Below are 26,279 nucleotides of genomic sequence, written 5' to 3' on the forward strand. Positions count from 1 at the left end.
CTCTTAGCTAAGTTTGATCCTGTAATGCAGCAACATATTGCAAGGGCACAACGTGCTGCTGGCAAGCAACCGAAGACCTTTCAGAATGAGCTAATTGCAGCAAGTGTTTTGACCCTTTGTCTGGCAAAGACTACGATTGTGGATTTTCCAATGAAGCTGCGCTTGGATCTTACTAAAGTCTCAGAGCGATCCGTGACGCGCTCCCCTCCCAGTCTAGGGGTCGGAGGAGAGGTAACAAAGGAAAAGAAAGTATGATAACGTAGAGATGTAAAGATATGTGCAGAACACACTTCAGCCTCAGTCTCAGAGTGAAAACATAACACAACTTTAAGGAAAAGGAAAAGTATTTATTTCCTTCATATATCAAAAAGGCTTAACAAAAGATGGGAATAAATCTTCAGGAGAGAGTAAGGCCTAAAATAATAACAGAACAGAAGCAACAACACAAACTTCCCTGAGCTTCCTCTCTAACCAGAAACTGGAGGAAAAATATATATGTACAAAATAAAAACACACTCTCCCTACATTTCCCAGATAACCATAATCAAGTGAACAGAGCTAATAAGAAGTTATACAATACATTTTAATTACCAACAGAAAATGAAGTAAATGCCTGCTTTCACAATATCTTTTAGTTATCAACAGGTAAAGAGTCAACACTAAAATTATATAATATGCCAATCAAAACAGACACAATGGAATTTTATCAGAAAAAATACACATAGATAATATCAGAATCCTAAGCAAACAGAATATTAATATGCACTGTGAGTCAATCAACCAAAGGCTAGATTTAAGGCTTTACAGCGACTATCCCTAAGAGCCCAAATCTGCTCCTTATACATTTCCTCTGCTTTAGTTCTGCCATCATATTTCTCCCGAATCCTGTATAATTACATTTCATACCATGTTGTTTTCTCTCTTTGAAGATCTGCCATCATCTTCTTCATTTGTTCTCTCTCACTCTTCTGTTGCTGAACTGAGCAGCTCTTGGACTAAAGATCTTCTCTACTGTGTCCATCTCCTCTCTTGTAAATCTTTCCAAACTCAACACAATGATAAACACATGAGGTCCAGGTGACAACATGGAAATACATTTCAATATTTATTTTACTGCTTGATCATTTGTCAGAGTCGTGTCAAAGAGACCTGGAGTATCAACAACAGTTACTGATCAACCATCAACTTCACCAACTCTCTTTTCACAAACTGTCGTGACTGAATCTAGTGTTAATTCACTGACAAACTCATCTCTTCCCAGAATACTGTTTCCTGTTGCACTCTTCCCATTTCCTGTCTTCCCGATCAGAGCAATCCTCAGACACTCCTGATCATCTTGTTCATCTTCAGCACCTGAAAATCACAGCGGTAGAAAGAAAACTTAGTGAAATGAAGCTCAGAACTTTAATATTGTTATGCTGGATTGTAGAAGTTGCAGCTGAATGCTAATTGATTATGAACTGAAAAAAAACATCAAGTCACTTGCAATAATAATAAATAATTAAAGCTGCAAGCAGCATTTATCAGGGTTCAAGCATTTTAAGGCCTTTAAGCAGATAAGGCCATTTACTAATGAAATATGTGGTTTTTAAAGCTTTTTAACAGTTATAGCGCCACCTATGGTCCGATCTCCATAAAATGTTGCATGCTTGTTCAGAATGTTGTCACATACAGTGAGGAAAATAAGTATTTGAACACCCTGCTATTTTGCAAGTTCTCCCACTTGGAAATCATGGAGGGGTCTGAAATTGTCATCGTAGGTGCATGTCCACTGTGAGAGACATAATCTAAAAAAAAAAAATCCAGAAAACACAATATATGTTTTTTTTACTATTTATTTGTATGATACAGCTGCAAATAAGTATTTGAACACCTGAGAAAATCGATGTTAATATTTGGTACAGTAGCCTTTGTTTGCAATTACAGAGGTCAAACGTTTCCTGTAGTTTTTCACCAGGTTTGCACACACTGCAGGAGGGATTTTGGACAGTCACTTTTAAAGACAGTCACTTACTGACAGTCACTTAATGATGCAAGTGGCGCAAAGCAAACACAGACAAGCGGAGTGATACAAATGGTGAAAAGGCTAATACTGGTACCTATATTAAAATAATAAAAAATATCAATATATTATTCTTCAATCAGTTCTATGCAGCAGAATCAGATTTAACAAAATAATTTTTTGACCAATTATCAAAATAAAGTATAGTCCTACAAAGCTATTTTTATCAGAGCATGAGCAGAGCAGGTAGAGAACCAGTGAACGAGAGGATTGTGATTCGTGTAATTTTACCAGTGTTGACCAGCACGGCTATACACACCATGTTACAGCACAGTAGTGCTATTTGTGCTAAAGAAACAAGTCCAGAGAAATTTCATGTCGGTACGTTTTTTTTTCGGACTTTGCCTTTCCGGTGAGTGTGAGCAGAGCTCGCAACACAAACACACACACACACACACGGAGGTTGCTTGCGGAACATTGAGCAGAACGCGCTGTGAACACGGAGTGGAGAGCACAGCGCGCACACACACAGCGGAACACGCTTCGAAGTTATGCATCTTCGGAAGCAGACTCGCACGCAAAGTCATAAAACACGCTGAGCCAGAGTCAAACCATCGCCGAATACGGAGGGGCGCGGTGGCTTTAGTATCTTTCGGCCAAAAAACGAAAATGTTATTTTCGGCCAAAATTTTCAGCAGCCTAAATTTCGTTGCATCCCTAATTACCCATATGCTCTCGCGGGCCATATAAAGTAATGTGGCGGGCCGGAATAGGCCCGCGGGCCTTGAGTTTGACACATGTGGTGTACTTGGTCAAATTTGTGCCCAGGTCAAAGCCTCCAAGTACTTTGCAGTGGAGTTGGATTGCACACCTGACATTTCAAAGCAGGAGCAGGCCTCCGCAACTACCCAGTGTCAGAGGGGTATGCAGCAACAATTTTGCGTTTCAGGTTCCTGTTCATAATGGCCAGTGCTGGAATCATCACCATAAAATCTCTTTTGCCTTCTGAAACGTCTCTCTCTAAACTCAGGGGAAGCATCCATCTCAATGGCTATTCGGCGTGCAATGTCAATGGATTTTTGAAAGCCCTCCACTTTGTACTTAAGCAAGAATTCTTTAAGAGAGTCTATCACTCCAAAGGCAGTGTCCATCGAGATGTTCACTGCTTGAATTGCCTTGCTGACATAGGTGATCTCTGACAATAGATCATACCAAACCAAGAGGCACATGAGGAACTCCATGCTGACAATCTCGCCAGACAGCGAATTTGCCTCTGAGACAGTTTTGCCGTCTTTTTCCACTTCCTCAAGCTTTTCCAAAGCATCAAGAATCCCGCCTAACTGGAAACGTACAGCTTTGACAGAGTTTAGTTTTGCTTCCCACCTGGTATCACTCAGAGGCTTCAGTGTAATGTCCACAAATTCTTTCAGAATATCCCACCTCTTTACCGAAGACAAACAAATGGTGTACATTTAGTTATTATTATTATTATTATTATTATAATAATATACACTCTTTGGAGAGTGCCAAAAAAGGTTAGACACACTCTGTTTGATGACGCAGCATCACATAACAGGAGGTTCAGACTGTGGCTACAGCAGGGGATAAATAGTTAAACATTAACCCGAACCCGACCCGATACCCGTAAGTTTTTCGGGACCCGTCGGGCTCGGGTTGGGTAGCAGTCTGAACCTCTACTCTGGACACTTCTGCTGCACCAATGCTTGCACACCCTTGTGTACCCCTCATATTTGAGCCATTGTCATAGCTCTGGCCCTACAGTTAGCCAACTCCAACCCCAGGTTATCCAGCACCCCAGTCAGTGTTTCTGTGAGGCCTTTACCAGTTGTGTCCTTCACGACTGTGAAGCCAACAAAAGACTCATTGATGGTGGCATTCTTGTTGTCATCTGTATGAACATACAGGATTATTACGGAGGCCAGCTCCTGCTTTGAAATGTCAGGTGTGCAACCCAACTCCACTGCAAAGTACTTGGAGGCTTTGACCTGGGCACAAATTTGACCTAGTACACATTCAGAAATTGAATCTAAAAATTCATTTTGAGTGCACCAGGAAAGATATCCTGTGGTTTCTTTAGAGGCTACCTTTCTAAGATGCTCTGCTAGTGTGACAACATATTGTGCTTTGACATCAAGGACACCCAGGAAATCCATTTTTAGGATCTCCTAACTTAGCTTTCTTCTCTTCAGTGGCAAGTTCCTTTCTGCAAGGAAGAGTATGCAGTCGATCACTCTCGTTAACACTACTCCAGTGTGCCTTTTCAGCATCTATGGCTCTTTGCAATGTTCTGTCAATAGTTTTGCCAAGGCGTAAGCGTGATGCTAATTCTTTACACAACAGATAAGCATTTATGTGATCACCACTGGTTTCTTGGTGAACATGTGAACTTTTGGAGTACAGTAACCAATCCCGCTGCACTTTTTCTCCATTGGAGATTGAATGAAAACAGTATGCTTTGGAAAAACACTGTCTACTCTTGTCTGATCTCAGATACGGCCCATCAGGACATTTCTGTGGGCCATTCTCAAGCATACACTGCCTAAATGAGTCCCCAATCTGGTGTGGTGGTGGCCAGTCAGATGGATCTTCTGAGTAAGGCCTTGTCTCAGCCCTCTCCTCTTCACCTCTCTGTTCCATTTCCACCTCCCTCTCCTCTTTACCTCTGTTCCACATTCTCTTCCACCTCATTCTCCTCTTCACCTCTCTGTTCCATTTCCACCTCCCTCTCCTCTTCACCTCTCTGTTCCATTTCCACCTCCCTCTCCTCTCCTCTTCTCTGTTCCACATTCTCTTCCACCTCCCTCTCCTCTTCACCTCTCTGTTCCACATTCTCTTCCACCTCATTCTCATCTTCACCTCTCTGTTCCACATTCTCTTCCACCTCATTCTCCTCTTCACCTCTCTGTTCCATTTCCACCTCCCTCTCCTCTTTACCTCTGTTCCACATTCTCTTCCACCTCATTCTCCTCTTCACCTCTCTGTTCCATTTCCACCTCCCTCTCCTCTTCACCTCTCTGTTCCATTTCCACCTCCCTCTCCTCTCCTCTTCTCTGTTCCACATTCTCTTCCACCTCATTCTCCTCTTCACCTCTCTGTTCCACATTCTCTTCCACCTCATTCTCATCTTCACCTCTCTGTTCCACATTCTCTTCCACCTCATTCTCCTCTTCACCTCTGTTCCACATTTTCTTCCACCTCATTCTCCTCTTCACCTCTGTTCCATTTCCACTTCCCTCTCCTCTTCACCTCTGTTCCATTTCCACCTCCCTCTCCTCTCCTCTACTCTGTTCCACATTCTCTTCCACTTCCCTCTCTTCTTCACCTGTTCCATTTCCACCTCCCTCTCCTCTCATCTTCTCTTCTCTCTTCCACCTCCCTCTCCTCTTCACCTCTCTGTTCCACATTCTCTTCCACCTCATTCTCCTCTTCACCTCTGTTCCATTTCCATCTCCCTCTCCTCTCCTCTTCTCTGTTCCACATTCTCTTCCACTTCCCTCTCTTCTTCACCTCTGTTCCATTTCCACCTCCCTCTCCTCTCCTCTTCTCTGTTCCACATTCTCTTCCACCTCATTCTCCTCTTCACCTCTCTGTTCCACATTCTCTTCCACCTCATTCTCCTCTTCACCTCTGTTCCATTTCCACTTCCCTCTCCTCTTCACCTCTCTGTTCCATTTCCACCTCCCTCTCCTCTCCTCTTCTCTGTTCCACATTCTCTTCCACCTCCCTCTCCTCTTCACCTCTCTGTTCCATTTCCACCTCCCTCTCCTCTTCACCTCTCTGTTCCACATTCTCTTCCACCTACTCTGAGCAATGCCTGAACTTTGTATTTTGAGCACTTTCTTGCATAGTTTTTTGCCTCGCTTTAGTCCTCAGTTGTAAGTCACTTTGGATAAAAACATCTGCAAAATGACTAAATGTAAACCTCATCTTCACCTCTCTTTTCCACATTCTCCTCCAATTCCTCCTCAGTGGTGAGTGGCTTTCCATCTCTGTCTGCACTATTTTTTTTATCCAAAAAGGACACAGTGAATAGGTTGGTCAACAGAACTTCAGACCATACTGGAAATTTAGTTTTGTGTGGTCTAACTAATAGAACTCCTACCTGATGTCATCACTGGTCTCACCTGTACTTGATGCCATCGCCGACCTCCCCTACACTTCCACCTATTGTTAGACCTACCTGTTGCCTTCCCCTGTCTTTCCTGATCCACCATTCTCACACCTGCATTAAATTAACTCACTGTTAAATATAGCAGCCTAAATTCAATTCTTAAATCAGCCTAGTGATGGCATCAGATCTGTCGAAAAAGTCCTGGCAGAAAGTGATGCATAAGGAAGGATGTAGTGTAACGACGCCCAGTTCCTGAAATGCACTAATATTTTGTTGGTTGCACCAGTTTGCAACAATTATTAATTTAACACCAAGTTGTCAACACAAAAACATTTTTTTTGTTGTTACACTACATCCTTATGCATCGCTTTCTGCCAGAACTTTTACGTGCTTTTCCCAAATCACTGAAGTGACCTCAACGTCCGGGTTAACGGTAGCATGAATCTGCCTGCTCTGTGTAGTAATGTTGTTGCGTGATCGAGATCGGCCCATGAGTAAACCGCTGTCTAGTATTGCTCTGAGCTGATAAACTCTTTGCGCTGCGCAGCTCAAACAAGTAGCGTGGATTCATTCTGCTTTCGTTTGCCGTGTGCCAGGAAAAAAAAGGTCGCAAAATGAGACCATTTACTCGCAGTCTAGAGCCCTGTATAGTGCTGTATTTCTGCTTTACATGAGCGCCACCTACTGTCAGAGCGAATTTTTGTTTTTTTGCATTGATCTGAACTGACAAATTAGACATTCCTGTTGGCTGAACACAAGTTAATAAATATCAATCAACAAAGTGTCCTGTGCTCACCACACACCGGCTATAGGTGGAGAGGGGAGATTTGACTATAGGGTGATGTGTGGCTAACTTACACAGAAGAGCTTTGTTGCTCAGCACATGAAAATAAACTACTTACTGTGATCTCAGACTGTGCTTAAGTGGTTTCTCCACTGCATGGATCTTCATGTGTAGATTCAGGTGACTTTTAATAGAGAAACTTTTTCCACACTCATCACACGTGTGCGGCTTTTCTCCAGTGTGGATCATCTCATGTGTTTTCAGAGTTGATGGCTGACTGAAACTCTTGTCACAGTGTGAACACTTGTAAGGTTTCTCTCCAGTGTGGATCATCTCATGTCTTTTCAGAGATGATGAATGACTGAATCTCTTGTCGCAGTGTGAACACTTGTAAGGTTGTTCTCCAGTGTGGATCATCTCATGTGTTTTCAGAATTGATGGCTGACTGAATCTCTTGTCACAGTGTGAACACTTGTAAGGTTTTTCTCCAGTGTGGATCATCTCATGTGTTTTCAGAGAGAATGACTGACTGAATCTCGTCACAGTGTGAACACTTGTAAGGTTTTTCTCCAGTGTGGATCATCTCATGTGTTTTCAGAGAGAATGACTGACTGAATCTCGTCACAGTGTGAACACTTGTAAGGTTGTTCTCCAGTGTGGATCATCTCATGTGTTTTCAGAGATGATGAATGACTGAATCTCGTCACAGTGTGAACACTTGTAAGGTTGTTCTCCAGTGTGGATTCTCTCATGTGTTTTCAGATTTGATGACTCCCTGAATCTCTTGTCACAGTGTGAACACTTGTAAGGTTTTTCTCCAGTGTGGATCATCTCATGTGTTTTCAGAGAGAATGACTGACTGAATCTCGTCACAGTGTGAACACTTGAAAGGTTTTTCTCCAGTGTGGATTCTCTGGTGCAGTTTTAAACTGTTTTCTGTAGTAAAAGTCTTCTCACACTCAAAGCACATGTACTCTCTCACAACAGTGTGAATTTTCTGATGTTTATTTAAATACAGCAGAAGTGAAAAACTCTTTCCACACACAGAACATAAATGTGGCTTCTCCTTCGTATGAACTGTCAGGTGTCTCTTCAGGACTGATGTACTAGGAAATGTTTTTGCCGCATTGATCGCATGTGAACGGCTTCTCTCCGGTGTGGATCCTCATGTGAATCTCAAGACTTTGTTTGCTTGTGACACTCTTCCCACACTGAGTGCAGGTGAAAGATTTCTTGGCTCTTCTTTCCTTTAAAAATGTCAGTTCTTCACTCTCCTCCTTCACTTCACTCAGTTCTTCACTCTCCTCCTTCACTTTACTCAGTTCTTCACTCTCCTCCTTTACTTCACTCAGTTCTTGACTCTCCTCCTTCACTTTACTCAGTTCTTCACTCTCCTCCTTTACTTCACTCAGTTCTTCACTCTCCTCCTTCACTTTACTCAGTTCTTCACTCTTCTCCTTTACTTCATTCAGTTCTTGACTCTCCTCCTCCACTTCACTCAGTTCTTCAATCTCCTCTTTCACTTCCATAAGTTCTTCCCTCTCCTCCTTCACTTCCATCAGTTCTTCACTCTCCTCCTTCACTTCCATCAGGTCTGACATAAGAAAAATATATTAAATTAAATTTTCATTACATCAAAATAATTAACCGAGAGAAATATAAAGTGAAAGGACATGAAAGTGAGCCCTGATGTAATGGTAGAAAGTAGACAACTGCTATAAAATATTATGATAATTTGATGCCTTTTTATAAATTGATTACTTTCCATGATTGTGGAAAATGTATCTTCCAATTATTATTTTTAAAACATTATAGGCACGAATCCCATGTTTCTTTAGCAAGAAGTATTAAATATATTTGAACTGTGACACTCAGGAAGTGACATCATCTGGGCTCTTTCTACTGCATGATGGGAAGACAATAAAATAATCGATCCATTGTCTCAATTTTTATACAAACTGTACAGTGTTGATCACATTCATCAACTGTTACCAAAGTTGATGTAACAAGAATATCTATAACTGTGAATAACTTGTATGATATTTGACAAATACAACTTTGTCAGTAACTTGTTGTTAACTGATTATTCCTAAAAAAGAATTTTGTAAACTGTTGAAAATGACAAATTCTGGTAACTTTGTTGCAAATTGGGAACCAGATATAAAACAAATGTAAAATAAAACAGTTACAATAATATTTAGTTTGATCTGATGTTGACAATCAATATAAAAATGTCTCAAACCTCCCTTTACTGAACATTTGTTGAAATGTCAACTAGTCTCTACCCTGTGAAGGTCTCCTTCTCTTCACCTCTGTACAGATCAAACTTTTTTCAGGATAACTTTTTAGGGAAGGACTACACACCTGCGCACATATATTCAAACGCACATAACTATAGACTGAACTCGTAATGTGCATGTGCACACCATCAGCGTTTTCACAGGTTTGCATTTTTAAAGTTTGCGTAGAGAGAACTTAAGGATTTTCTGTTAGAACGGTGTCGTGTTAGTGGCCCCTAAGTTAATAACTAATGATAGTTGCGACAAAACTAATAATAACTTTATTCTAGACCTGCTATAAAGCCAAAACAATCTGTTACTTTAATTTCCAATTATCACTGTAAAGCCGCTTTGGAACAATCTACTATACATTCTGTACCATTTCATAGTTGAACTGTTTATCTAAATGTGATGAAGTGCTTGAATGTTTCTAACATGAATGTTCTTCAGCATCATGAATTAATGAAGAATAAACACAATAAACCCTGTAGCTGGGAGGAATTCAAGATGGCAGCTGGCAAATGTGGTGTGCTTGTGGTGCTTTTACATACATATTTATTATCTGTTTAGAAAACGTCCCTAAAATCACACGTCCCTAAAACCCTAAAATTACATAGTTGCTAATTGCTATGCTCACTCAAACAAACTTTTACTTAAAAAACAACTTGGTTATGGGAAGAAAATCCTCATGGACATTTCTCTATCCATGTTGGTATCCAGCCAAGCGCAATGATAAAGGTGGCGTCAAAAGGCAAGTGAATGGCAAAAATTGATCATTTGCATCTGCCAATTATTATCTGGAGATATACAGTCCCCTCCAAAAATATTGGATCAGTGGCAATTCCTTTAATTTTTCTGTAGACGGAAAATATTTGGGTTTGACATCAAAAGATGAATATGAGGGAAGAGATCAACATTTCAGCTTTTATTTCCAGGTATTTACATCTGGATCTGATACACAACTTAGAAGATATAACCTTTTGTTTGAACCCAACCATTGCTCATGTGACCAAAAGTATTGGAACATGTGACTGGCAGGTGTGTTTTGTTGCCCTGGTGTGTCCTATTACATTTACATACATTGTCATTTAGCAGACGCTTTTATCCAAAGCGACTTACAAGTTAGGACTAAGTTAAGCGAATCATCATGAAGAGGCAAAAAACAACGCAAGAAGTGCTCAAAATACGAAGTTCAGGCATTATTCAGAGTAGCATAAGCCCGATAAGTGAGGGTTTAAAGGGAAAGGGAAGGTGTTTTTTTTTATTTATTTTTTTATGCGGTTAAGTGCTCACGGAAGAGATGGGTTTTCAGTTGTCTTTTGAATGTTGTCAGGGATTCTGCATTCCGGATGAGGGTGGGGAGAGCATTCCACCAGCATGGAACTGTGAATGAGAATGTTCTGGAAAGTGATTTTGTGGCTTTCTGTGATGGAACCACGAGACGTCGCTCTTTGACCGATCGTAGGTTTCTGGTAGGGATGTAGACTCGTTGGAGTGAGTGAAAGTAGGAGGGACTGTGAAAGATCTGTAAGCAAGCGTCAATGCCTTGAATTTGATACGAGCAGCGAGAGGTAGCCAGTGCAGAGAGATGAACAGAGGAGTGACGTGGGCCCTCTTGGGCTCGTTGAAGACGAGACGAGCTGCAGCGTTCTGGATCATCTGTAGAGGTTTAGTTGCACATGATGGAAGTCCGGCCAGAAGAGCATTGCAGTAGTCAAGCCTAGAAATGACCAGGGCCTGGATGAGAAGTTGTGTTGCATGCTCAGTTAGGAAAGGCCTGATCTTCCTGATGTTGTGCAGTGCAAACCTGCATGATCGAGCTGTCTTTGAAATGTGATCTGTGAAGGTCAGCTGGTCATCAAACGTTACTCCAAGATTTCTGACCGACCTTGATGGGGCATTGGACACTCCATTGGACACATTACTGGCTTTGCAAACACTGTGGCACTTTTTTTTTATTTGTTTACATGCCTGCTGGGTATTTTAAGTTGAGGTGCTATTTGTTTATATATTATACTTTTTTTATATTTACTGTTGCACTAAGTCCAAAAGTGAAGAATTTATGTTATTTATTACTTGATTGTTCAAGCTACCTCACAGAAGTGCTCTGTTTGTTGAATGTTAAAATAAGGTGAATTAAATAAAAATAAGGAACATCCTGGATCTGTTTTTCGCTCTTCTTTATTCTTTTTTTATGTATTATAGAAGTATCGGATCGGGACTAGGTATCGGTAGATACTCAAAATCAAATGACTCGGACTCAGACTCGAGGGCAAAAAAACCTGATCGGGACATCCCTAATAACAGTGAAAGCTAATTCCATGCTTCCTAATGATATCTCCTAAGGGTAGCATGTACAGAGTGAACAGCAGTGGTCCTAGTACTGAGTCTTGTGGTACGCCATACTGAACTTGTGATCGATGAGACATCTCTTCATTTACTGCTACAAACTGATAACGGTCAGATAAGTATGATTTAAACCATGCTAATGCAATTCCACTAATGCCAACATAGTTTGAGTCTATTCCGCGTGTGCTCCTTCCCTACTCTGTTGTTTGCTTTGAGCCAGGCTTGTAACAGATTTGGGGGCTCGTCCGGGATTTTGAATCATCGATCGGTAAATATGCGTTTTTTGCATTTCTCAATTGGGTTTGAGTAGTTAATAGTGTTCGTTGTGAAACGCACTTAGTATTGTAAGCCGTTTTGATTAAAGTGCCTAATTTGTTGACTATATTTGGATCCTACGGTGATCCGGCGCAGTACGTTTGATTGGGCATTTAACGCATGGTAAATTATTGGGAAAGACACACGTGGATCAGCTTAATTAGGCTTGGAAATTTTGTTGTATTACGTCGGTGCAGGAGACAAGGAGATAATTTGGTTAGTTTGTGCCTGGGGTTGTTTGAATAACAGCCAGGTTAAAGTATTGGGGGTGGTTCATTGTTAGGTAAGTGCAGGCCTTCGCTGTGTTTGTGAGACAAAAAAAAAAAACATTTATAACTAATTGATGGTGTAGCCATTGGAGCTTTGCGAACCCCTGCTAAGCGCTTAAAGCTTGTATGTTATTTTAGTTATTTGTTTTTGTGCTGGGCGGAGGGCACAGCCGTGGATGCCTGCTTTAACGGCATTTTGTTGGGGAAGTTAGGTGCTGCTGATATAGTGTATTAAAAATCTCTGTTCTTGGGGTATGCATGAAGAGGATCGATGTGTGCAGGGCAGCTCCGTTTGTTTTTGTCTTGTAGCTGCAGTGTGGTGGCGATGTTCTGACTGAGCCAGCGCACCCCTGATCTCTCTAATATGGCCAGATTATTGCCATTTATATATATACTAATATAGGCGTTTATTGCTTTGTCGCTGCGTGAAAGATGCTGTGCTTAAAGTATACGAGTTAGTTCCAGATGCATATAGACTACGATTTCGTAATTGGAAGGGAGAAAAGCAGACTTATACAGAGGTAGCAAGATAGCTGAATTGTCATTTCAATCGTTGGTGTGCTGCAGTAGATGTCTCTACCTTTGAAGAGTTGTGTAATTTAATTGTTTTAGAGCAATTTAGAAACATCCTCCCTGATCGAATCGCAGTATATATAAATGAGCGGAAGGTAAAATCAGCAGCAGACGCCGCAGTTTTATCTGATGAATACGTTTTAACACACAGGCAAAATTTTAAAGAACATAATCCAGGTAAGGGCTACCGCGAGCAGCGCTTTGGACGCTTTAGTGAATGTTCAGGATTTTCTAATACTCCCACTAGTCAGTCTGTTGCCAAAGAACAGTCTTGTGGCAAGGCAGATCCGAATGCTTGTCATTACTGTTTAGAGAAGGGACATTGGAAGAACGAGTGTCCGGCCTTGAAAGAAGAGGAGCAAACCTGGTGCGGCAAGACCTGTTGCCCTTGCCGTTGCTGGGCACGGTCTGAGTTCATCCACACTGAGATTAGGTCTAACCCTGAAGTGGGTGTGGCCTTCTCTAATTTGTCTGCGGACAGCCTTGTTGGATCTAGCCAGTATAGCCGTTCTGATGTAATTGAAGCCGATGTCAATGATTACTCTTCTTTCATTACAGATGGTTTTGTATCGTTGGTGGGCAGCTCTGCAAAGGTGCCAGTTAAAATTCTTAGAGATACAGTTACTATTGTAACTGTTCCTCTGCATAAGATTGAACTACAGTCAGACCTGGTTCAGGGTGAGGTTGTCATTGCCGTGCAGCATTCGTTGCCTGTAGATGGTGTACATCTCATCTTTGGGTATAACTTGGCTGGAGAGCGTGTTTGGCGTGATGTGCCACCACCTGTGGTGGTTAAGAGTGTTCCATCTATCCCATCAGGTGCTGATTGTAGCCTGCAGAGCTTACCTGAGGTGTTTACTGCATGTGCAGTAACACGTGCCATGAACCGTGCCTCTGGAACTGAGGTTCTAGAGAAAAATCATAAGCCTGATTTACAGCCTATTGTTTTGCCAGATTTGCCATCTTCTCTGTCATTTAGTGATTTTGTTGTAGTTTAGAAGGAGGACACAACAATAGCCCCGTTTACATGTAGCATTGTATTCCGATTATAACCAGTTTAAAAGTCCAATCAGAATGAAAATGCTCCATGTCAACACCTCAATCGGAATAAAAATGCTCAAACCGATTGAAATTTCAGTCGGATTGAAGGGGGTGGAATAAACCTTTTCACGAACCGATCAAACGAAAGATTACACCATGTAAACGAGCTGATCCGATTACTTTGAGTGTACGTCTTTCTGCGCATGCCTGGTTTTGTGCCAGATAATTCTGTCAGCTAACATAACGCCTTCTGTTTGTGATCCGTTGTGGATATTTGTAGAAATTATTCTTTCTAAATGTGATGTAAATGTCCTGTAACTAGGCTACCAAATAAACAGAAACAGACGCGACTGAATAATTGTGTGTCCTCTCTTTAGTGAACGTTCACAAACGTCATAAACGGTAAACCACTTTATTTCTGTGTGACTAATGTGCAATTTTGACACAAATTAATTCATTATGATCAATGTATCGCTTTTTATTGTAAACCTTTGGTAAAACATCTATTCTTGGGTTTTAAATATTCAATTAAACAACAAAAATGCCAGCAAACGGTCGCTCTTGTTTTGCGATCACGCTTTTTCCAGTGATTTCTTTCTGATTCGTTTTCTGATAAAACTTCCATTTGTTGGTGAAATGATGGGTTAGTGTGACGTTGTTCCAGAGAGGCGTGTTACCGGCGTGTTTTAGTGAAGCGCTGTGGAGCTTCTGGCCCGACAGTGGAAACGCAGCAGATTTTGGGCACGGTGCGAACGTTACTGGCCCGAGGCTATTAGCCTGACACGGCCCGTTTAAAGCCATGGCTCGCACTTGCCCGACATGGGAAACGCGGTTAATGCCTAACGTACAACTAACGCGACGATTAAGTGATGCACCATCTTGACAGGATTGAAAACGTGGGAAATAATGAGCTTCCAGGTCCGGCAGACAAGCTGTGTGCGCATGTCACAAAATGATTACGATTGGAAGCATCAGCACATGTAAACACCTGATCGGTTTAGATAACACCCCATGTAAACAGTCAACCGGAATCCGTCAATCAGAACGATCTCAATCAGAATAGCTAAAAAGTGTGCATGTAAACGGGGCTATTGAGTGAACTGTTTGCTGGGGTTTTGCCTGTTGAGGAGCGACATAGTGCAGCGAGGGGTTATTTTGTTCAGGATGGGCTGTTGGTTCGTAAGTGGAAGCCTCAGACTAATGATATGTTTGAGGATCCTGTTTTCCAGATAGTAGTGCCTGTGAAGTTTAGAGACTTCATACTACAGACGGCTCATGGTGATACAGCGGGCCATTTGGGTGTGCAGAAGACGTATGACAGACTTATGAAGTACTTCTATTGGCCTTGCCTAAAGAAGGATGTGGCATGCTTCATTAAGACCTGTCATACGTGTCAATTAACTGGAAAGCCTAATCAGGTGATCAAGCCAGCTCCACTTTACCCTATTCCATCTTTAGGGAACTCATTTGAGCATTTGCTAATCGACTGTGTTGGACCATTGCCTCCATCTAAGTCAGGGTGTGTTTACATTTTTACTGTGATGTGTCAAGGCCACCCATTACCCCGTTGCCTATGCGTAACGTACAATTTCTACCAAGTCGGTGGTGAAGGCTATCTCTCAGTTTATCTCCATCTTTGGCATTCCTCAGACTATTCAGAGTGACAGAGGCTCTAATTTTACATCATGTATGTTTTCAGAAGTGCTTGAGCAGCTGAGTGTTAAACATCATCTTAGCAGTGCTTATCACTCCCAGAGCCAAGTCTCTCTGGAGCGTTTTCACCAGACGCTCAAGTCACTGCTTAGGGGTTACTGTGTTCAGCTCAGCAAAGACTGAGAGGAAGGGCTTCCATGGTCGTTGCTTGCAGCACGTGAGGTAACACAGGAAAGTACAGGTTTCTCACCTAATGATTTGGTGTTTGGCCATAGAGTTCATGGGCCTTTAGCTGTCCTGCAGGATAAGCTGAAGTGTCCTGAGAGTCCCACTTACTTGGAGTATGTGAACGGCTTCCGCCGGAAATAGTTCTTAGCTTGTGAGATGGCTGTAGAAAATCTGACTAAGGCTCAGAAGAAAATAGAGTTGGTATGACCGCCGGGCTGAGCTGAGAGTGTTCAGTCCTGGAGACCAGGTTCTGGCACTGTTGCCGATAGCCGGTTCCCCCTTTCTTGCTAAATATGCAGGTCCCTACACGATTGTTCGGCAGGTGTCAGACCTGAACTATCTGGTTTTAACTCCGGACCATAGGCGTAATACGCAACTCTGTCACATTAATCTTTTGAAACCTTACTACAGTAGGTCTCTGGTTTCTGAGGCAGCAGTTGCAGGGTATCTAGCTTCTCTCCCCACATGGTGGCAGCGTGTGGTGATGAGGATGTGGTCAGCCCAGAAGACTGTGTGCTCCAGCCTCGGTTGAGGAACTCAGAGAAGTTGTCTGATTTGGCATTAGAAGTTGAGTCGTTGATTTTTAACTTTCCTGCCTTGTTTTCAGACACACTGTCGTGCACTCATTTGATCAAGCACGACATTGATGTGGGTGACACTGAGCCGATAAGACAGAGGTTTTATCGAGTGTCACTCGAGAAACAGCAGCACCTAGAGGCAGAGGTGAAGTATCTCTTGAATAATGGTTTGGCAGAACCCTCTTATTCCAGTTGGGCTTCACATTGCATTCTAGTTAGTAAACCTGACGGGACGTATAGATTTTGTACCGATTATCGGAAGCTAAATAACATCACAAAGTCAGATTATCCGCCTGACCGCCGACGTTCCATCTCTCCCGCACCGTTTAGGATTTTGTTTTGGTTATTCACTGCACCACATTACACTGATTGCTTACACTTTTATTTTTCAAAGCTAATTCCATTACTGACTGTATAAAATCTATTCTGTTAAATTCTATTTATTTAATAAATCTAATATATCGCTATTCCGCATGTGGTCCTTCCCTACTCTGTTGCTTGCTTTGAGCCAGGCTTGTAACAAGAGATACAACCACGATCGCACGATTCTGTTTGTTTAGTTTTTTTTATATTCAAGTTTTGGAACTGAGAATAAATTGATAGTAAGTTGATTCTGATTTGTATATTTCATTGATATCTTATGTGATGTTGTACTTGTGCATTGTTGATTCTGTTTTGTTACACTTCAGTGCATTGTTATATTATATTGCGTTTTTTCTTTAGGATGTTTTGGTGAGATATGTCTTTTTCTTGCTCTCGTGTCAGGATTCTGCTTTGACTGTGAGAATTGTGTCATGGGCGGGGCCACGTTCCTATTGGCCAGTCGGGTGAGCATCGTCTTGTCTTGGGAGTCGAACTGAATCATTATACCATTGTTCGGTTCACCGGCATAGATGCCGCCTCTGCTAGTTGAGCACGGACACTCCAATGTTTGGCTAAGATGATTCATGGTGATCTTAGATCACGGATGTATTGCCTGCGATAATTAATGCGATATTGCTCAGCTTGTCAGTGAACTACGGCTCTGTGTTAAATGCCGCTTCATCTGAAAGCAGGAGATGGCGATTTACTACTAATCAAGGAACCGGCTTTACTGACGAGATGCGCATAACAATGTCATCCGATATATCGCCCAGGCCCAGCCCTAGTTCATCATATACAACCTCCTGTAGCCTACAGTTTTACTCGGACTCAGAATAAACAATTTTGTTTTAAGGTCAATATGATACATTTCCTGTTTGAACCTATAACTTAACTATAACCTAAAATGATTTTTATTCATGTGTTTAGCATCTGTATGTCTCACTATAGGTAGGCTATAGAGCACTATCAGTGTTGTGCCTGAACGGTTCATTGAACGATAGTTCATGAACTCGTTCATATTTTGGGTGAACGTGAACTGAAAGTAGCCTACTGTATTACTGCCTGATGAACGTTACTGTAAGCTCGTTCATTCTGGTGTCTGTGAACGTCACGCTCTCTCAGTTTAACTTCGTTCAACAGAGTGCCAGATTTCTATAGAGCCTTCCAGGCGAAACCCCGGCATAACGGTCCTCCACGACGGGTTCCGTCAAGAGTGAGTATGTGAGTGTGTGAGAGTGCGAGCAACACCGAGTGTGTGTGTGTGTGTGCGCGGGTGAGTGAGTGAGCGAGCTACAGTGCGTGTGTGTGTGTGCGCGAGTGAGTGAGTGAGCGAGCTACAGTGTGTGTGTGTGCGAGTGAGTGAGTGAGCGAGCTACAGTGTGTGTGTGTGTGTGTGTGCGCACGAGTGAGTGAGTGAGCGAGCTACAGTGTGTGTGTGTGTGTGTGAGTGAGTGAGTGAGTGAGCGAGCTACAGTGTGTGTGTGTGTGTGTGTGTGTGAGTGAGTGAGTGAGTGAGCTACAGTGTGTGTGTGTGTGAGTGAGTGAGTGAGTGAGTGAGTGAGCTACAGTGTGTGTGTGTGTGAGTGAGTGAGTGAGTGAGCGAGCGAGCTACAGTGTGTGTGTGTGTGTGTGTGTGTGTGTGTGTGCGAGCTACAGTGTGTGTGTGTGCGAGTGAGTGAGTGAGCGAGCTACAGTGTGTGTGTGTGTGTGTGTGTGTGTGTGTGAGTGAGTGAGTGAGTGAGCGAGCTACAGTGTGTGTGTGTGTGTGTGTGTGTGAGTGAGTGAGTGAGTGAGCTACAGTGTGTGTGTGTGTGTGAGTGAGTGAGTGAGTGAGTGAGCGAGCGAGCTACAGTGTGTGTGTGTGTGTGTGTGTGTGTGTGCGAGCTACAGTGTGTGTGTGTGCGAGTGAGTGAGTAAGCGAGCTACAGTGTGTGTGTGTGCGAGTGAGTGAGTAAGCGAGCTACAGTGTGTGTGTGTGCGAGTGAGTGAGTGAGTGAGCGAGCTACAGTGTGTGTGTGTGTGTGTGTGTGTGTGTGTGTGTGTGTGTGTGCGTGTGTGTGTGTGTGTGCGCGCGCGAGTGAGTGAGTGAGCGAGTACAGTGAGTGTGTGTGTATTTGAGTGAGTGCGTGTATGTGCGAGTGAATGTGTGCGTGAGACGGCTCGCGGTGACTGGTCGGAAAGCAACGTGTAGTCTGACATATTTCTTGTCCATTCACGACATGACAAGATTTTTAGGAGTCAAAATCGTGTAATCTGACACCGTGACTATCGTAACAGACCCAAAATCTTGTAATCTGAACCAGGCATATGATCACCGTGAATCATCTTTACCAAACATTGGAGTGTCCATGCTCAACTAGCAGAGGCGGCATCTATGCCGGTGAACCGAACAATGGTATAATGATTCAGTTCGACTCCCAAGACAAGACGATGCTCACCCGACTGGCCAATAGGAACGTGGCCCCGCCCATGACACAATTCTCACAGTCAAAGCAAAATCCTGACACGAGAGCAAGAAATTGCATCGAGAGCAAAGAATAGCATTTTGAGAGAAACACTTTTTTTTTTAGAGAAAATGTTTTCACACTGATAGCAAAATATATATATTTGAGAGTTTTTTTCAAAGTATTTTGAGAGAGATTTCTTTTCTCAGAAATAATTTTTAAAAATTCAAATTTATATATTTTTTATGTTCTGTGAGAAAATACTTTTTTTAGTCTCAAATATTATTATTTTTTGCTATTGGTATGAAAACTTTTTCTCTTAAACTTTTTTTTTTTCTCTCAGATCATTTATTTTCTCGCATGTAATAAAGACACAATTCTCTCTCCATAGTGCTGCCCTACTTATTTGCTTTATAGATCCAGATATATTTCTAATATTCTGACCACCTCATGTAAACAGGGCTGATAGAAAAACTCTGAAGTGCAACATCACATTATTTAACTACGACCTCAGGGTTTAATTTACACATTTCTGACTGGTAGTGAACATTAGTGAAGTGTTGGTCACTAAGCTAGCTGCAGTTAACTATTCTCTTCCAATAAACACTAACTAAAACTGGCTACATAAAACACAACTACTGCCTAGACTCATGAGAGGACGGCTGAAGTGTTTAAAAGTGAAAAATACAGTAATTTCATCAACTTACCAGCGAGCGTGCTTCAGAAACACTGGAAATGAATAAATGGGGTTCATCAGTGCTGGAGCTGTCGGTGTTTGCTGGAACTACTATCGGCTGCTCCCGCTCATAGCTCCGCGACACGCGTCACTTCCGCATTCCTCAGGTCTTCTTCTTCTTCTTTTGGCTTATTGGCGGTTCGCATTCTTAAAAAGAGCATTACCGCCATCTACTGTAGGCAATAGATCAGAGACAGTATATCACAACTCCCAGAACAATCCGGGCTGGAGCTTTCAGTGTCGCAGCGTGTTCAACTCCTCCATCTCCAGCCAAAGCCCATCACTTTCCAGAGATCAGGGATAATGATACTAATAATAATAATACTAATAGCCTATATATATATTCTATAGATTAAATTTGTTCTATTTAAAAACTGTATTATTACTGTATACCCCCTTCTACTGAGTGTAAAATCATCTTTAATGTTAATTGTTGATTACCTTTCCTCTGAATATTTATTAGACTTAATAAGTACATGCTCCACTGTTTCTCTGATTCCACAGCATTCACACAATCCTGTAGGATGTTTTCCTATTATTTGCAATGTTGAATTGAGTCCTTAATCTGGAAATAATGCAGTCTTCCTTCCTTCTCCCACTTCAAGTCCTTCCTCTTCCTACCAATGGTTGTATTAAATGTAAATGTCTACCTTTTTCTCATTATCCCCATACAATTGCCAATTTTTATTTACAGTATCTCCCTTTTAATTATTGATTTGATTTCTAATTTGCTATACCTAATTTGAATATCTGTAGTTTCCTTTGCCATAGCCTGTTTTGCTAATGTATCTGCTGCTTCATTTCCTGACACTCAGTATGTGCCGGAACCCATACAAACTGAACTATCCTATTTGTCTGTTTCATCATGAACAATATCTGTGAGATTTCCAAAACTAGTATCTGACTTTTGAGCTTCCAGGCACATCGAGGCTGAACTTGAATCTGAGCATATTAAAGTTTTACTCAGCCCCATTTCATTTATTTTATTAATTGCTACCATAATTGCTAGTAACTCTCCTGTAAACACAGAGACATGATCTGATACTCTTTCCCCAATTTGGGAATGATATACACGCTACCCCCACCTGTCCCTTCTGTTGATCCTTAGATGCATCTGTGAAAACCTGTATATATTGTTCATACTTAATACCAATATATTCTTTTGTCATCTCTGCTTCCAACATCCTCTGATCTTTATCTTGTCTTGATTCCAATAAGAATAGATCTACATTTGGTTGGGAGTTATTACAGCTTCTTTCCATCTCTTAGGTAAAAATCCCTTCTTCCCATACCCTGTTATAAATCTCTAGAATGATTTTAAGAGATTCGTCACTTAACTTTTTTAACATTACATAACTAATTCCGTCCTGTCCTGGAGTTGAAGCTTTAGTGTTTTTAATGCCCTCTTTAATTCTGAATATGAAAAAGGCACATCTATCCGTGACGCGCTCCCCTCCCAGTCTAGGGGTCGGAGGAGAGGTAACAAAGGAAAAGAAAGTATGATAACGTAGAGATGTAGAAATATGTGCAGAACACACTTCAGCCTCAGTCTCAGAGTGATAACATAACACAACTTTAAGGAAAAGTAAAAGTATTTATTTCCTTCATATATCAAAAAGGCTTAACAAAAGATGGGAATAAATCTTCAGGAGAGAGTAAGGCCTAAAATAATAACAGAAAAGAAGCAACAACACAAACTTCCCTGAGCTTCCTCTCTAACCAGAAACTGGAGAATATTTATATGTACAAAATAAAAAACACACTCTTCCTACATTTCCCAGATAATCATAATCAAGTGAACAGAGCTAATAAGAAGTTATACAATACATTTTAATTACCAACAGAAAATGAAGTAAATGCCTGCTTTCACAATATATTTTAGTTATCCACAGGTAAAGAGTCAACACTAAAATGATATAATATGTTCCAGGTCCCTTACAAGGATAAACTGGCAAGACAACTAACCGTTGTTGGCACACAGCAAATGAGCGTAGGTCGTCACACACACTCAACACACACTTTTTTTTTTACATTTTGACAAAAACAGAATTAAAGACAATTATGACAAAAATCAGTCAAGGCAAATCAAACACAGAGACAATAGAATTTTATTATAAAAAATACACATAGATAATATCAGCATCCTAAGCAAACAGAATATTAATATGCACTGTAAGTCAATCAACCAAAGGCTAGATTTAAGGCTTTACAGCGACTATCCATGAGAGCCCAAATCTGCTCCTTATACATTTCCTCTGCTTTAGTTCTGCCATCATATTTCTCCCGAATCCTGTATAATTACATTTCTTACCATGTTGTTTTCTCTCTTTGAAGATCTGCCATCATCTTCTTCATTTGTTCTCTCTCACTCTTTTGTTGCTGAACTGAGCAGCTCTTGGACTAAAGATCTTCTTTATCAGATCTACTGTGTCCATCTCCTCTCCTGTAAATCTTTCCAAACTCAACACAATGATGAACACATGAGGTCCAGGTGACAACATGGAAATACATTTCAATATTTATTTTACTGCTTGATCATTCGTCAGTGTTGTGTCAAAGAGACCTGGAGTATCAACAACAGTTACTGATCGACCATCAACTTCACCAACTCTCTTTTCACGAACTGTCGTGACTGAATCTAGTCTTAATTCACTGACAAACTCATCTCTTCCCAGAATACTGTTTCCTGTTGCACTCTTCCCATTTCCTGTCTTCCCGATCAGAGCAATCCTCAGACACTCCTGATCATCTTGTTCATCTTCAGCACCTGAAAATCACAGCGGTAGAAAGAAAACTTAGTGAAATGAAGCTCAGAACTTTAATATTGTTATGTTGGATTGTAGAAGCTGCAGATGAATGCTAATTGATTATGAACTGAAAAAAAACAAACATCTTAAGTCACTTGCAATAATAATACTGGCTAAACCGACCGTCTGATAGCGGCCTCACGTCACCAAGGTCAGATAAATCCCATCACATAGAGACTCTTTCACCTAGATATCATCATATAGAGACTGTGTCTGTTCCCAGAATTAGGAAATACAAAAAACTCCTAAACCCATTAAAGGTATATTATATATATTCAAGGGTAAAAATTTAATTAATGTTCAACAAATAAAAGACAGATATAATACAAATGAGCAAATGATAAAGCTTGGGTTGCTGAATATTCAATCCCTTACTTCAAAAGCACTCATTGTTAATGATATGATTTCAGATAATAACCTAGATGTGCTGTGTTTGACAGAAATCTGTCTAAAACCAAACGATTACATTACTTTAAATGAGTCCACCCCGCAAGACATCGCAGCAGAGCGAGGACATCTCAGATCATTATCTAGTCTCGTGTAAACTTCATTTAGCCAAGGCTGCAAAGCCGACTCCGTGTTTCAAATATGTTAGACCTATCACTTCTGCCACTAAAGATTGCTTTATCAATAATCTTCCTGATCAGTTTCATCATCTCAGCATCCCAGATAGCTTAGAAGAACTAGATATTGCAGCAGAAACTTTTAACTCTCTCTTTTCCAGCACTTTAGACACTAGTGTTGTAGTCAAGACCACCTAAACCGAGACCGAGTCAAGACCAAGACCAGTGCAAGCCCCCACACGGCATGATAAAATGTGGAAAAATAAAGGGTAAAGGGGGGGTAAAAAAATAACAATCTTGCATCACAATAAATGTATTGTGATTGTCAAAACATTTTAGTAATTAAACAGAATTTTATTAGGTTTAGTGACAACATGTTACAATGTTTACATGGTACAATTTCTGGTAAGCTACAATTTTTATTGCTTGACACAAATTTCACAATTTAAATTCAATTAAATTCTTGTGATTTGATTCAATATTGACTCATTTGGATAAATATTAGGTACACAAGATAGGCAAAAAAATCTCACATAATGCTGTAAACATACAGAGAGCTCTATCAGCTGCTATTATTTAAGGTTAAAAATAACTCAAATGAAATATAATGCGTTTTTTTATTATAACAACAACTTTACTTAATGATATAAGTAAAATATAATAAATAAATATATATATATATATATATATATAAAAATAATATATCTACACATATTTAGCAAAATAATCAGCTTTCAGATATTTTTCTAGCCAACTAAACGTGTTTTACATATTATGGTCATTTAATGGCTTTCCTGAGGTAAATGTTATGTGACAATTGTTCTCCAGCTGTTTTACCTCTTTCCATGGTTGAAAAACACTGATTGATCGATATTATGTATGAGGAATAGGGTTGGGTACCGAAACCCGGTTCCAATAGGGAACCGGTTCCGACGTAAACGGTAGTAACCAGACCGAATAAGAACGAAACTTTCGGTGCCTGATTTCGATGCCTGACGTTTTTTTACCGCCCCCTATAAAACATCTCGCGGCACAAATGATCCAATAATAAAACATCTCCAGTTAACCAGCAGAGCATTAATTTAGTTTGTTTGTTAAATAAGAGACGATCACTGAAATGTGTTTTTTAAATCAAGTGATCAAAGTGCTCGTTGCCGCTGCGATCAGTGGCGCGGATACAGTGTTTTCTCGTGGCTCGCGCACACTGGTCTTCACTCCGACGCGCGCTTCATTACGTTGCGGAGATCGATCTATTTATGAGGCGCCGTCTATATGATTATGTGCGCGGAGAGTTTGTGTGTGCTCGCGTCTCAGATGAGTATGTGCGCGGAGAGTTTGTGTGTGTGTGTGTGCTCGCGTCTCAGATGAGTATGTGCGCGGAGAGTTTGTGTGTGTGTGTGTGTGTGTGTGTGTGCTCGCGTCTCAGATGAGTATGTGCGCGGAGAGTTTGTGTGTGTGTGTGTGTGTGTGTGTGTGTGTGTGTTCGCGTCTCAGATGAGTATGTGCGCGGAGAGTTTGTGTGTGTGTGTGTGTGTGTGTGTGTGTGCTCGCGTCTCAGATGAGTATGTGCGCGGAGAGTTTGTGTGTGTGTGTGTGTGTGTGTGTGTGTGTGTGTGTGTGTGTGTGTGTGTGTGTGTGCTCGCGTCTCAGATGAGTATGTGCGCGGAGAGTTTGTGTGTGTGTGTGTGCTCGCGTCTCAGATGAGTATGTGCGCGGAGAGTTCCGCACGTCTAGAGTTTGCGTGTGTGTGCGCGTGAGCGACTTTAGAAGTTGTGCATTTCATATGTATTAGTTTGAGCATTCAGCAGTATACGTATGTGTGACTACCTAGTATACGTGTATGCAAGGGTTTCATATGTGCGTGCAGCGTGAATTAAGTTTGATTTAAGCCCTAGACGGCGCCTCATATTCGTTCTGGTGAAATCTCAAAATATAATGGACACAAAGTGTCCCTGCTTGATATACAACCACTGATGAGCATAATCGGTTTAAAAAAATAAAAAAATAAAAAACTACAAATGCGGATTAGAACCCAAAACCTCTGACACGCTTGACTAAAGTTCAAGTTCAGCTGCCAGTGTTCCTCTTCGGGTAAGTCTAGTATTTTAATGCCAACTGCAAATCTTGCATATCAAGTATGAAGTATATCAATATCAAGTATATTTATATGAGGCTATACTGTGTGTGTTAAATTTGTCAGATATTTCTCTGTTCTGTAAAAGTCATAATATGAGAAGACAAAATTTTGATCTTAACTCAAGTGTTTTGTGCATCAGTAGCCTTTTAAAGGGCACAATTTTTCATTTAATCAGAAAATCTTTTTCAGAAAATCACACACACACACACACACACACACACAGAGGTATTATTTTTTTGATAAAGTGTGTGCAGTTTAGTTTTCTTGAGTACCGTTTCAAGAACCGTTTAAGCACCGGAACCGTTTGAAAAATACCGAGTAGGTACTGGTATCGGATAAAACCCAACCAAAACCCAACCCTAATGAGGAATATACATTTCGGTAAGTTATAGCCAACTGTATCTTTCAACATTGTTTATTTGTGTTTATTTACTATTAGCTAGTAGAGATGATCGGTTCACGTGCCGCTTGAACTGAGGCACTGTCACATTTACAAGCACCAAAACGTTTTATTGTTTGAATTTCGTAATAGAATTGACAGAATCTGAGAGCTGATTTTTTTATATCATAAGTAACCTGCTCTGTCTTGTCTGTCGGTCTCCGTGTCCTCTTTGCCTCGCGATATTTCTGTTCGTGAAAAAATGAATGTGTGGCGTGAAAGCGTGTGAAAAGTGTATATTGCGTGAGTCTCACGCTGAATGCTTGAGAGTTTCCCCGACGACAGCCGAGGTGACGGAGCAGCTTCTCCCGCATTCATTTCACACAAATAATTTCGTGATATGCCTCAGTTGTGGTCTTGACCGGTCTTGAAATAAAATCCCGAGTCCTCTTCGTCCGAGACCGAGACGAGACCGAGTAAAAATGCGGTCGATTCCGAGATGTGACCAAGACCTTTAAAAAGTGGTCTCAAGACCGGTCTGGAGACCAAGACCGATCTCGAGTACTACAACCAGGGATGGGCAGTATTTCAGATACATGTATTTAAAATACGTATTTGAAATACAAAATACTATTTTGTATTTTGTA

The 26,279-nt window shown here is 41.1% G+C and overlaps 2 protein-coding genes across 2 annotated transcripts in view; both read right to left on the reverse strand.

Moving 5' to 3' along the window:
- Window positions 1–335: 335 nt before the first annotated feature.
- LOC311088282 (uncharacterized protein) lies at window positions 336–19,839 on the reverse strand. The gene is made up of 3 exons (XM_084122169.1): window positions 19,718–19,839; window positions 7,037–8,512; window positions 336–1,353 (listed from the first exon to the last, which is right to left on the reverse strand). Exon 2 carries the CDS (start codon window positions 8,505–8,507, stop codon window positions 8,025–8,027), a length of 483 nt encoding a protein of 160 aa, XP_083978295.1. The 5' UTR covers window positions 8,508–8,512; window positions 19,718–19,839; the 3' UTR covers window positions 336–1,353; window positions 7,037–8,024.
- Window positions 19,840–21,418: 1,579 nt separating this feature from the next.
- Window positions 21,419–26,279, reverse strand: part of LOC311088251 (uncharacterized protein) — a 114,155-nt gene continuing 109,294 nt past the window's right edge. Inside the window, exon 2 of the mRNA XM_084122105.1 lies at window positions 21,419–22,513. The gene's annotated coding sequence lies outside the window, so the exon portion shown is untranslated. The remainder of the gene's footprint in view (window positions 22,514–26,279) is intronic.

Source organism: Abramis brama (genome assembly GCF_963993115.1).
Source record: "Abramis brama genome assembly, chromosome: 1".
Classification (NCBI taxonomy): Eukaryota; Metazoa; Chordata; class Actinopteri; order Cypriniformes; family Leuciscidae; genus Abramis; species Abramis brama.